The 14,542-nt window shown below is 39.6% G+C and overlaps 1 protein-coding gene across 2 annotated transcripts in view; it reads right to left on the reverse strand.

Annotated features, from left to right (window-relative positions):
* Positions 1–14,542, reverse strand: part of Exoc4 (exocyst complex component 4) — an 810,377-nt gene that overhangs the window by 158,500 nt on the left and 637,335 nt on the right. For both annotated transcript variants that reach the window (XM_076566558.1, XM_006990369.4), the window contains exon 12: positions 5,107–5,243. In XM_076566558.1, coding sequence (XP_076422673.1) covers positions 5,107–5,243 — 137 coding nt within the window. The remainder of the gene's footprint in view (positions 1–5,106; positions 5,244–14,542) is intronic.

Raw genomic sequence — 14,542 nt, forward strand, 5'->3', positions numbered from 1 at the left:
ACTAAACCTAAACAGTCAGGGCAAGAAGCACCCACAAGAAAAATGCTTCTGGTAGAGCAGCAGATGCTACAAATTTGAGCTGTCATTAGCAGTGGTACGGGGAACAACCACCACCATCAGCATCAGCGCCACCATAGCACCACCACCAGCACTACCAGCACCACTATAGCATCAGCACCAGCACCACCAGCACCACCATCAGCATCAAATTCACAGTTGAGTAATTTGGGTGACATTTCATTTGTTTAAACACAGGTGTAAAAGATTGGCATTTCAGGAACACCTCTTTTTTTATTTTTTTATTTTTAGGAAAGGGATTTAAAGCAGAGAGGCTGTATAGCTGTGCAAGCTGGCATTCACACTGGCTGTAGGGCCTGCTTCCAAGCCAAAACTTAGTTCTGACGAGAAACACTGTATAATAATACATACATGTTCACCTGGCAAGGATGGCCCAAGAGGCACTCCTAAATTTTCAACTTATGCTGTGTTGTTGAATGTTTTCCTATAAAGAAGGGAGGCATGGAACTTAGAGGAATAGCTCAGAATTTTTGATGACAGAATGAGGATTCAAAAATATCTCAATAGACCCAGATGAGGAGTTAAAAATAATACTACATTCAATGGCTGAATGTGAGATATTGAATCTATGTTTAAAAGTTACCACGAATTCCAAAGATAAAGATGCTTTTACACTTGTTTCCCCTAAAACCTCCCCTCCCCTCTCCAGCGAAGCAGTGGCCTGGCATCACAACTGTCTCCTCTTCAATACTTCCTGGACTGCCCCCTTCTCCTTTAACTTACCTCATGCCTAACAAGCACTCTTCTCCTGCTCTTCCTTCTCTCTCCCCAATCCATCTAAACCCCAAAACAGAAGAGCCTCCTCAGAGCACCTCTCTGCACCTAGCCCTCCCCTTTACACCTTCATTGGCTCCTTACTGCCTAAGTTTAAAATAGGAGTCCAGAGCCTGCATTCGAGAGCCCCAATGTCACCCACACTCATCCACCTGCTCTTCCTTTTCTATACTTCCTAACCTTCGGAAGGTTGCCACAGTTACAGCCTACCCTTCCTAAGCTTCTCTGTCTCAATCGTCCTCATTCCTCATCAAACCAGTTCACGTCTTTCTCCAGTCCTCTCCTGCTCTCATTAGTAATGTATTCCTATGGCATGGCCCTTCTCTGTTTCACTCTATTCCCTCCCACAACTTGATGCTGTGGGCATATACATTCTGTTTCTTTGTCACATACTCTTCCACTCCTTTCCCTGGACTGGACGGGCTCCTTGAAGGTAGAGTCTGTGACTGGTTAATTCTACACACACGGGGGAGGGGAGCGTCTTGGTGGATGCTCAGTGCAGTTTTATCCAATGCAATGACAGGATACAAGAAGAACTGGGTTTAGTTAGCCTTGGCTTCTAAAGGAGGCATGTGATAATACTGTTCTGTTATGCAGAGCACACCTGGATAACCAGTCCAGGCTGGGCAGAGTCCTTTTTAAAATGCGTGCTATCAGGCTAATGACAATGGAGGAGGATGACTGGGATGATGTCCAGTCTAGGGGAGAAAACAACATTAAAACAAAACCCCCCACAATGATCGACAATAACTGTCTTCACAAATGTGCAAGATTTTAATACATAAGGAATAAAAATACTTTCACTCTAATAAAAAGGAGTGGACTTTGAGTATATGTTGTTAAAAGGAATTGTGGGACCCTGGTTTCATGAGGTTTTTCTGCTTCTTGGTTCACGATGCAAGTTGTTGGCTTCACTGGGGACATCTGCCGTGATATAAAGCCCTTTGTCAGAGGCTCACAGCAATGAGACCATGTCATCTTGGACTGGAACAGCCGGATGGGAGCCATTCACTATGTAGGCTAATGGTCCAAATTATTTCATTATAGTAACACAAGCCTGACTAACACACAATGGCTTCTAATCACTTCACAGGTAGAGAGGAAGTGATGAGTGAGGAACCAAGCTCGAGGAACTTAAAACTTTTCTGTCAAAATAATTAAAGCAACAACACTTAACAATGCCTATCAGTAGAATTTAGATTCAAGAGCCAATTAATTTATTATAGGTTATTTATTATAGTTTAATTATAAGTAACATTCATCAACATTATTATTGGTGAGAAATTAGTTATATATATCAAAAAATGTTTAAATTTAATGGTAGTTCCATATAAACATAAAGTAAAACACATTGTTATTAAAGTCTAATTTTAGAATGTTTTCACTGCTTAAAATTGAAGTCTCAATGTTTAAAATATTTTTAAAGTCTCATTTGGTAGGTGACACACTGGTACAACCATTTAGGAATTTATTTTAAAATACTTGAGAATAGAACACCCATGGGATGGCCAGGAATTCCAATTTCAAACAAATACATTAGATCAGTAGATTGAGGAATTTGTATACCCACTAAAAGAATTTGTAAAAACTACAGTTTCCTCTCTGCATATTAAAGCTGACATACAGTTGTTTTGGGTGTGAATTTAAGTACTTACAAAACTCATGACTTTTGACATATCATAAACACATTTGTTAAAAAAAAAAATCACTATTTTAAATTCTCCCAAAGGCTAGCAACAGAAATATCACATGTTCTCTTTCAGATGCAGAATCTTTACAATTCAAATCCTAAGAAGTAGAGAGTAAAAAAAGTGGGTATTTGGGTTTTGTGTAGGGTAGGAAAAGGGGTTATTGGGTCAAAGACACAATCTCCATTAAATACAACATGTATTTAAAAGTTGACCAGATGTGATGGCTTGTGCCTTTAATCCTAGCATTCTAGACACAGAAGCAGGCAGATCTCTGAATTTGAGGCCAGAGTGATTCCTGGACAGCCAGACTACACAGAGAAACTCTGTCTTCAAATATAAAACCAAAACAAACCAACCCGCCTCCCCGCAAAAAATTCCTAAGTAGATTTTAAATGTTCATATCACACACATTAAAAAAAAACTATATGAGTTAATAGTTGTATCATAGATTGATTTAATCATTACAAATTTAAACAATGAAACATCTCACTGTAGATGAATCTCCTAAGTAGATTCAATTATTACTTTTCAAGTAAAAATAAAAAATGTACTTCATGGATCTCAATCTCACAGGAATTTGAATTCTTCCCCTGTATATTTATAATATATAATAAATGCTCTTCTTATGGACCCTTTCTCTTTTTTTCTTTGGGCACCAGTTGTATTTTATTTCTTCACTAAGTCTTATTGTAATGGAGTACATTTTTAGCTTGAAGCATTTGCTTATTATGTTGTAATTTTTGGCAAAGCAAATTTGTATAAAATTATTTTAAAATAGGAATTTATGTTTTCTGTTACCACAAGAATAAATTTTAATATTTCTGAATTACCATGATAATTATTTAGTCTCTAACTGAATATAAAATATTACTAGTGTATGACTTTAGCCTAATATGTTGACAGTTTGATGAATACAAAAAGTAAATATTGTAGGGTTTATAAAAATTTAAGTGAGCTATAAAACAATGGATAAATAATACTTCCTGCTGCAATGAGGGAGGTTTGCATTTATGTGTATTATATCACTCTTTCAGATTCCTTTTTTTCAACTTTGCTTCCTGACTCACATGACTCTCAGAACATTTACATGTCAAAGTCTTGTCTTCTCAGACCCTCTGTTGGTTGGTGTCAGTCTTCCTAGGAAACATTATCTCCTACTACTTCCCACTTAGGCAATCCTATTGTCCCCTCCAAATACAAGGCCATTATGTTAGTGTCCTCTCCTTTACTGAAATGCCTTTATGATTCTCTCTACTTCCATGAATGTCATCTGTCTAGCATGTCACCTTCTGCAAAATCATTCCTGTCTGTAATCATGTTTCCTCTGTGTTTCACACAGATTATGATTATGCACTGTACTGTATCTTTCTATCTTTAATTATATATCACATATAATTTAGTATTTTATTATACATTCTCTTTTTTCTGTAATTGTTTCAAGTCTTGTCAACCAGGCCATAATTTGTTCCTATTATTAGTTTTCTACATGAAATGCTATGATCTTTCTATGAGCACTGGATAATTTGATAAACTATGAAAAAAGGATTCTGAGGTCTAACTAACAGGTTTTAAGTTTATAACACTATTTTTCTCCTTTCAACTGATGTTGAAAACAGGTCTAAACGTCCTTTACTGACAGTAGGCGGGCTTCAGATCAATGTCAGTAGGATGTACTAGTAAGAATGAAAAATACTTTATATACTAGAATATTAGGAGTTTTAAATCACTCTATTATCAGGATCTTTTCACTCACGAAGTGGACTAATCAAGACCTGAAGTTTCCTTGAGAAGCCACACTCATAGTTCTAGGTTTCTAAGAAAACCAGGGCTGCCCCACGAGCTGAGCCATTACAACCATCTTAAGTGTCTCTGCCATTTGTTCCCTTCGTTCCCATTGTCTGTGTGACTGTGCAAGAACCTAAGTGACTGTCTCTATGGTGCTCCTTCCTGTCAGGCCCTCTGACAGACTCAGGGAAGTAGGCAAAGAAGGCAGCCTGGCCAGCAGTGCCAGGCTCCAGAGTCAGCATCTCCAGAGCTGTACCCTAGTCAGCATCCCCAAGCTGTACCCTAGTCAGCATCCCCAGAGCTGTACCCTAGTCAGCATCTCCAGAGCTGTACCCTAGTCAGCATCCCCAAGCTGTACCCTAGTCAGCATCCCCAGAGCTGTACCCTAGTCAGCATCCCCAGAGCTGTACCCTGAGTCAGCATCCCCAGAGTTGTACCCTAGTCAGCATCCCCAGAGCCGTACCGAGTCAGCATCCCCAGAGCTGTACCCTGAGTCAGCATCCCCAGAGCTGTACCCTGAGTCAGCATCCCCAAGCTGTACCCTGAGTCAGCATCCCCAGAGCTGTACCCTGAGTCAGCATCCCCAAGCTGTGTCCTGAGTCAGCATCCCCAGAGCTGTACCCTAGTCAGCATCCCCAGAGCTGTACCCTGAGTCAGCATCCCCAAGCTGTGTCCTGAGTCAACATCCCCAGAGCTGTACCCTGAGTCAGTATCCCCAAGCTGTACCCTAAGTCAGCATGTCCAAGCTGTGTCCTGAGTCAGTATCCCCAAGCTGTACCTGTAGGCTGTGGAGCAGGTGTCCTTGTACTCCTGGAGCTTCACACACACCATGTTGAGGAATTGATCTGAATATGCACTCAAGTCATGCATCAGGTTCATGAGGTCTTGCACTGTCTTCTCCACAATGATCGTGCTCTAGAAATGAACAAAAAAGAGAGGACACAGAAACTCATGAGATTTCTGTTTAGAAATAATGCACAGGACAAACAAGAACAACTGAAAGGATGTGACCGCTTAAGGCACTTGAGCTTCCTGTAGGATGTGTCACTTAAAAATACGAATTAAAGCCGGGCGGTGGTGGCGTACGTCTTTAATCCCAGCACTCGGGAGGCAGAGCCAGGCGGATCTCTGTGAGTTCGAGGCCAGCCTGGGCTACCAAGTGAGTCCCAGGAAAGGCGCAAAGCTACACAGAGAAACCCTGTCTCGAAAAAAAAAAATATGAATTAAAATTAACAACCAAATAAATATCTCACACAATGCTAGCCTGTCAAAGACCTGAAAGATCTGTTCCTAGGGTTGACGCATGATAGGGATTTTCAAAAGGTTTTGTAGACTTCATGGAATCTACCAGATATCTTTGTATCTGTTTTTTATTTTTCAAAATAATGCTATTGGGTGGACACCAGGACTTTGCACTCTACATTTCCCAAGGGCTGGGATTACAGGCTTCCACCATCACTACTGGAATCTCTGTGGGTTTTAAGAAAGAGCATTCATAGTCAATGGAAGCCTCATTTATCAGCTCCAGGGCTCTACTTAGGGAGTAAAAGCCCACTACAGGCAGCATAAAGAAAAAGGCTGCCATTATTTGTTCTAAATTTAGAAACTATCACTGTATTAGGAACAAGGAACATTCGGGTTGTATCTTACAGCTGCAGGGTGTTTGTAGCATGTTTTGAATCACTTGGAAGTCATATAATCATCATGATTATCATGATGTTTACAGGGGTCTTACAAGTACAAGCAAGGCCCAGCACTAGGTGCTCCACTTGCTTTAGCTTATTTAACCCTTTCAGTACCCTATAATTACTGTCAGTGAAAACAGTAGTGAACAGCCTGAGAAAGAGGAAACAAGAAAGCAAGGGCTCCAGGCTCTGCTCATGTTTCTGTCCCTTTCTGATTTAACACTGGCCCTGAGTTCTGCCCACAGCCCATTATTTTTTCACAAGTTCACTGTGTTTCACATTTATTTCTGTTACTATAACAACCAAAGGGATAACCAGCTTCCCAAGAGAAAGGCTACCTGGCTCACAGTTCAGAGGTTTCAATCCTTAACTTACTGGCTGGATTGTTTTAGGCCTACGCTGAGGCAGCACATTAAACTGCTCAAGGCATGGCTGGAGCCTAAGAGAATGAATGGTGCTGTACTCTACAGTCTCCCCCAAGGTCGCGCCCCTGGTGGCCTGAAGACTGCCTATGATACCCCACTCTTGGAGCTTTGGCAGCCTTTCAACATCTCTTCTCAGGGAATAAGCCTTTAACACATGCATTCTTCAGGTCAAGTCCAGAGCCAAATGATGTCATTATTGTCAGCACCATTGAAGAAGGGCTCACATAGACTAAGACTTTAAAATTGAACCAAAGAACTTCCAAAGAGAAAAATAAGACCATCTTAAAGTAGGGTATTATTACTAGCAAATTAGTGGTACTCTTGAAAAAGGGAATGTTCAATAAACTCTGAATCTTTGGTTAAAAAAGACTTAGTTCTTTAAACCACTATTTCATGTCTCTTGTAAAAAGAACAGAATTACACTGAAGTAAATATTAATCATATGCTTAGCAGTCTGGAATCCTTTGGTCAATAAAGAGTGTGTTATATATTTATTTAAATAAAATCACACAGGTTACAGCAGACTTAGCCATAAAGGGAATATGAAAAAAATATTTTTTCCAGTCTCACAGTGACCTAAGAAGGAATCAAAGGCATTTTACTGTGCTTAAAGATTCACAATGGGGTCAGGGTTTTAGATAATTTTTTCCCAAAATAAAAAGAATAGATAAAAGTACATACAATGGAGCATTAGCCTGGATTATGAGTTACAGTTGTATGCTCATTTCAGATGATTTGGTAGTACAGGCTTCTGCCTACTATGCCTTCTCCTCCCCTCCCCACTCCTACTGAAATAATTAGAAGGAAAGAAGAAAGGAGCATCATATTATATATGGCAAACCTCATAGGAAACCAAATTACAGTCTCTATAGAATCCTCCCAAGTTCAACTTCCTTTTCTGTATTGATTTTGAGATTAAAGCACTGCAGCTTCACCCTGATCTATAATCCCATTCCTCTGTATTTGTGTGACTGACAGGAATTGATTCTGCCTAGCTACATGTCCCCACGTTAAGCATCTAAAATCCTCATCCCAATTCAGAACACAGGATATCCTACAAAATGTGGACAGCAATTAATAAAGCAGAGGAGCTCAGCAATCCTCACAAAGCCTGCTTCGATTCTAAAGCATTGCAAGATAAACATGGGGAGATGACTCTGGTCATTAGGAGAAGGCCTGGTTCTGTCCTCAATTACATGATTGATAATCAGCTCTCTGGTAGCTTGGATAGCCTCTTCCTTTATTAGGACTCAATTTAGTCCACTAATAACAAGGATAACTTGATTGCTCCTTTATTGGTCCACATGACTCATGTATTCAACCTGTGCATTGGTGCTTTGCCATTGGCTGAATTAATGTATAACTGTTCTCAAGTTTTTGCAGGTGTTTCAAATAGATTATCAGCTTCTTAGAAGTGACCGACATGTCCCTTTTCTTTTTGTTCATCTCCTGTCCTTCCTTCCACTTGCTCATCACATGTCAGGATCTTCAGAACTAATAAAAGAGTGCTCATATAGGAAATGTAAAAAGTTCTCACTGAAGGTGGCATAGGCAAGGGATGTGGGAAACAGGCACCTGTATTTTGCAATCTCTTTGAGTGAGGGAGGTTTGTTATGTATCTACCACAGTGCTTTAGGGTAGTAAGAATGGAACTGACAGAATTTGGAGGAGAAAGGATGACTGAATAGTCTCTGGAGGTTGAGGTTTTGGGGGTGAGCAGGAAGTACCAGCACAGACTAACTAGAAAGGCACAATTTCATTCTGATGGCTGTGCTTGACATGGCACCTATGTGATGCTCTATGATTCTATACAATTTCCCAGCTCTCTGGCTGGTTTACCTTGTCACCACAGTACCCTGGATAATCAATCACTGCATTCTCTTCAAGGAAAATGAAACTGCACTTTGCACAATGATGGGGATTTTTATGGGAAAAAAAGGTCCACCTTTTCAAGAAGTTACAACAATTTCCAAATCAGAGGCTCTGACAGATAAATGCTGGAAACATTACATTTCAACAAGGTCAATCCTGTTTTTATTTGTTTGATTTCTTTAGCATCACCACTGATTTACTGGCTCATTATTAGAAGTTTGCCACTGTGAGTATAAGAACTTCAAAATAAGTAAAAGTGTTTTTATTTATTATAATTCCTATTAAACACATTTGAAATGATTTATATTTGTTTAGGAACAGGCAAGCTCACATTTCTTACAGCTTATTAGCAGGTAATGAATTCTGAGCATGACCAAAAAAAACCAAATCAAAACAAAACAAAAAACAAAACAAGGAGATAAAAATCTCCAGATAGCTAATACAATGAAAAACTTCTATGAAAAATAAACTGAAGTTTATTACAGGGATGCAAGAGCACTCCAATATGGAAGTGGGTATATAAGAACCAGCAATTTGGTTCTGCACTAGAAAACAAATATGTAGAGTTAAGGTGTAACCTAAAGGTCATCCCAGAATTGATCATCATCACTGCCCAAATAAGTAAATAAAGCTTATGAATGGAGATCATTGGGTTTTTTGAGACACAGACCACTGTTACCAAAATTGGGCTCCAGAAAATGATACTAATATTAGTATTATAGAAAATTGGATCCATGCTCAAATGCTTGAAAGCTTTTATAATATTAATGCTATTACGAATCTTCAGGGGATGACTATAGTATGCAATCTTATTCTAATCAATTGGCTTAAAAAAAACTCACAACACAAAAACATTTGTAATAGTCCATCCCTTTACACCTGCTGAACACAGTTTTAGAATGACTCTCCCCAGCCCTTTGAGTATAGTATTTGCTGACAGGGAGGGCCCGTGACATGCTTGAACACACAAAGGAAGAATTTAGGGTTCTTTTCCCCATCCATTCATTTCCTTTCTTATACTACAAACCTGCTTAGCTTTGGCTCTTCGACCTGCCTATGCTTCTCTCCAGTTCCAGTGAGCATGGACATCCCTTGATTAACCACACCAGATCATCAGTCATCCATCCCATGCTTGCATCCAGCTAACCGCTGCCTCTGTGCCTTGAAACCCCCTCCCCCCCAGATCTTTCTGTCTACAATGCTCTTCCTATGTCGTGAATCCCTTTCTTGACATATTAGCACATGTGTTACCCACTTTACTTTAAGTATTCTCTTCTGTGCTATGAGAATTCCTTGGATGAACAATTTCAGCCTAGTGTCTAAATGAGCTCTGGTACCACTGGTTCACCATTAGGCTGTCTCATCCACTAGACTAATATTTTTTTCATAAGGCCAAGGACCATTCCTTCAAATCACTAACACTGGGCCATATAGTTCACACAACATAGGTTATTTATAAATTGTATTTCATAAAGTAATACACAGTACATTCTGGGGGCAGGCAAATACACACACACACACACACACACACACACACACACTCACATACAAGAGTAATCATTGATGAGATCAGTTAGAATGGTAGCTTCCCTTCAAGGAGGTAGATTCTGAGAGCAAAGGAAAGGATCTAGGTGCTGGAAATATTTGGAATGGGTAGCTACTGCATAAAAACACTGACATTCTTTGCACTTAAGATGCCTGCCCTCAAGCAGGTAAGCGACCAGCCTGCTAGCTGGACCACCACCACCTTCTAGATTGTGCTCCTCAACACTCACTCTACCACCCATCCCCACCCACCTCTTCATTCTCCCAATGGCCAGCCCTTCCCTGTAACTCCAGCAGACTCCATAGGCACAGGCACAGCCCACACCAGTCAGGGGAACAGCAGACTCCATAGGCCCAGGTACAGCCCACACCAGTCAGAAAAAGAGCAGACTCCAAAGGCTCAGGTACAGCACACACCAATCAGAAGAACAGCACCCACTCCACTGCGTTCCATATTCTGGTCTACAACTTCAGAAGAAGACTTTGACTTTACAGGTCAGGCTGGATCTAGGCACTCAACGCCCTGCAAAACTCAGCAGAGACACCCTACTGGACCTGAAGACTTGCCAGTTACCAGAACCCTCAGCCACTTAGGCCAGAAGACAAGAGAGGAAACAGAAAACAAAGGAACAAAACACATATCCAACAAAGACAAATGCAAGAATCAACACCTAGACCTGTAATCATCCCAAATCCAGTGTAAGAACACATTCAATAACAAAAAGAACAATATGGCACCACCAGAACCCAGCGATCTTATGACAGCAAGACCTGAACATTCCAACACTGTTGAAACACAAGAAAATGACCTTAAAAATAACTTCATGAAGATGACAGAGGCCCTTATGAGGAAATAAAAAACTCCCTTAAAAATCAAGGAAAAGACATACAAAAATTGGAGGAAATCAATAAATCCCCTAAAGAATGCCAAGAAATCAAAGAAAACAAAATCAAACAGGTAAAAAAAATGGTTCAAGACCTGAAAACTGAAATAGAAAGAAAGAAAATACAAACCAAAAGAATTCTGGAAATGGAAAAATCTGTGTAAGTGAACAGGAACTATGAATGCAAGCATCACCAACAGAACACAAGAGATGGAAGAGAGGATCTCAGGCATTGAAGATATAATAGAGGAAACAGAGTCATCAGTCAAAGAAAATGTTCACTCTAAAAAGATTTCTAATACAAAACATTCAGGAAATCTGGGACACCATGAAAAGACCTAAGAAAACTAGGAATAGAAGGAGGAGAATCCCAGCTCAAAGGCACAAAAAATATATTCAACAAAATCATAGAAGAAAACTTTCCCAACCTAAAGAAGGCCATGCCTATAAAATACAAGAAGCTTACAGAACACTAAACAGATTGGATCAGAAAAGAAAGTATGCACATGTCACATAATAAACAAAACACTAAACAAGCAGAACAAGAAATATTAAAAGCTGCAAGGGAAAAAGGTCAAGTAACATATAATGGCAAACCTATAAGACTTACACTTAACTTCTCAATGGAGACTCTAAAAACCAGAAGAGTCTGGACAGATGTTATGAAGATGCTAAGAGACCATGGATGCTAAAACTTCAAGCACCATAGACAGAGAAAATAAGATATCTCATGACAAAACCAAATTAAACAACACCTATCCACAAATCCACCCCTACAGAAGGCACTAGAAAGAAAACTCCAACTCAAGGAAGTTAGCTGCACCCATGAAAACACAGGCAATAGATAATCTCACACCAGCAAATCCCAAAGAAGGGAATATCTCTCTCTCTCTCTCTCTCTCTCTCTCTCTCTCTCTCTCTCTCTCTTTCACACACACACACACACACACACACACACACACACACACACACACACACACACACACCAAAAAATAACAGGAACTAACCATCACTAGTCATTAATATTTCTTAATATCAATGGACTCAAGAGACATCTTGACGGGGGTGGGGGGTGGGTAATATTTAGGGGCCAGGTAGAAACCTGGTGCAAAGGAAACTCCCACAAATCTACAAAAATGACCCTAGCTAAGACTCCTAGCAATGTTGGATAGATAGCCTGAACTGACCATATCCTGTAATCAGACTGGCAACTACCCAAATTGTCATCAGAGAGCCTTTATCCAATGACTGATGGAAACAGAAACTAAGCCGCATCAGCAAATTTGTGTAGTTTATTAAGCAAAGTTTCTCTTTGAAACTGAAATCAACAGTGTGAAGAAATATGAACAATGCTGTAGTTAGACCATGGGCTCAACACTGTGCTTTATGGTTTTCTGAGAGATTTACTAGAAAAATTTACTTGAATCAAGACGTTGTTTGAAGCATTCATGGTATTATCAATAGCTTCTTTCCTAGGATCTCTGTAGAGCCAGTCCGAATTATATACAAGTCTTTGATTACACTGATTCTTTCTGACATGTGCTGGATCAGCTAGACTGGAGGACAAACATATTCAGAGAGGATTCTTTGTTGAAATTCTTCATTCTCACAAGTTGGATAGCCACAGGACAAGAGAGGACAAAAACTGGCAGATTACCGTACAGTTGTAATCTCTGCATATCATACTGATTAATGACCCTGATGGCCCTCTCCTGTGAAATCATGGGATAGAAGCTTTGGCAACTGGTTCTAGAAGATGAAGCTCCTGTTTATAGTTCTTATACCAAAGAACAGTATGAAATGCTCTCCTGTCAGGCTGGTCCCCAATCACTGAGAACCTTGACCCGTGTCTTAGCAAACTTCACTCCAAATATGAAGTTGGAGGGGGGTTTTCAGGCTACCACAGAGTGGCAGTGGAAGAACAAATATTCCTCCCAAGAGGACTTGTAAAATTTTTACCAGAAATGGGGAGAAGCATGCTGTGCCTGTCAAGAGTAAGCTGACACTCCAGTCTCAGATAGCTGAAGATAGCAGACACAACTTCTAGGAACAAAGAATGGAACTGATGAGGTAGAGTTGATGGTGGGATAGTGATTTCATGGGAAAAGAAAAAGAAGAAGCTCAAGGCTGTCGTTTATTTTTGAAACTTCTATAAAAGGGCTATTATACCCTATCTGCCTCTCTAGTCCAAAGTGTTAACAGTTACAACCAACCTTATTTCACACTTTTTTAGGGTATGGGATTTAATACTGGGAAGAGGGGAGATGGGTGTCATCAATTACAGTTTTACTTACCCTGGGCTGACAGGCCCTCTCTAGTACTGTGCAGCGGTTCCTATAATGGAGAAAAATGTACCTGCCATTCATTAACTTTAGGGTTGTGCTCAGGGACTAACTGGAGTTGAATTTTTAAAACATAATCTTTAATTACAGATGTTCTTCCTAATTTCTTGTTGGGCTTTTAGCATTTCCAAAGTAGATGTCTCACAAGTGCGATTGTTCCAGAGTGTGAAGTCCAACACTATAAATATGCTGTAATTTCTGTAAACAAAAAAAATCACCTGGGATGGATGGACTAGGCCATAGCTGCAATTTAGAAAGCATTTGGAAAACTGATCATGATACCTGGAATCATTTCAATCTGTGCCGTGACCTTGACTTCATGATTAAAGTGAGAAGGCAAGAGAGAAATAAAATACTGAGTTCCACGTTAGTAATTGTTTTTAAGGAAACAATAAACAAATCACATTTCATTATTTTTGCCTATCAATATAATTTTCTTTTGTTGAATGATATGCAAGGGAGTAGTATATTGGAAGCTGTTTTCCAATCTTGATTTATCTGTCAAGTAGATATAAAACTCACTATAAGACATTTCATTTTCCCCCCTTCAGGTAACACCCTGAGACCTCTTGAATAATCACTTTTTTTTTTTATTAATTAAAACTACTTGGCCATTAGCTCAGGCCTACCACCAACTAGATTTTACATTTAAACTCAGCCCATTTCTGTTAATCTATATGTTGCCACATGTTCTGTAGCTTTGTAGCACACAGGGAGCAGCTATGTGCTGTTACCTGCTGCCCCCTGGACGGTAGGCTGGCATTTGCTGACTCAGCCTTCCTCTTCCCAGAATTCTCCTTGTCTGCTTAACCCACCTCTACTTCCTGCCTGACAACTGGCCAATCAGCATTTTATTAAACCAGTGTAACTAATGTACAAAAGCATTATCCCACAGCAACAGGTTTTTGGATGACACCACACAATTATAGCTTGCTGTTAACAGTCTACCATCCCATGCCATTTGGTTTTTAACACTCTCTTCTTTTTCTATATTTTAAGGTAACAATTAAATGATTAAACATTTATTTTTTTAAAAAAGTGTTTCTAATGTATGTGTTTACAATGACGGATTTCATCTCTTTCTTGCCTGCTTTCTTTTCTGACTCCAGGTCTGCATGTGTTGGACCTACTGGTCTTATCTCTTAAATCTCTGATAGGTCGTAACACAAAAGATAGAACATGACAAGAATTTTTAGAACTATACAGAAAGCATGAAGAATTTAGAAATTATAAAAATGGAAATACAGATCTAAACTACATGAATGAAATTCTCACTAATAAGTTCAGCCACAGGTTGGTACTGCAGAAATAAGGGCAGGATGGCTTGAAAACAGGATGAAAAGAACTCTGAGAACTGAAGCACGCATGAAGAGGAAAAAAGTTAAAAGACCTTAGAGAATAATCACTTTTTATGAGCTCTTCTTCTTAGGAAATGACAAGTCAAACTTGGCCACTGCTGTT

Source organism: Peromyscus maniculatus, chromosome 3 (assembly GCF_049852395.1).
Source record: "Peromyscus maniculatus bairdii isolate BWxNUB_F1_BW_parent chromosome 3, HU_Pman_BW_mat_3.1, whole genome shotgun sequence".
Classification (NCBI taxonomy): Eukaryota; Metazoa; Chordata; class Mammalia; order Rodentia; family Cricetidae; genus Peromyscus; species Peromyscus maniculatus.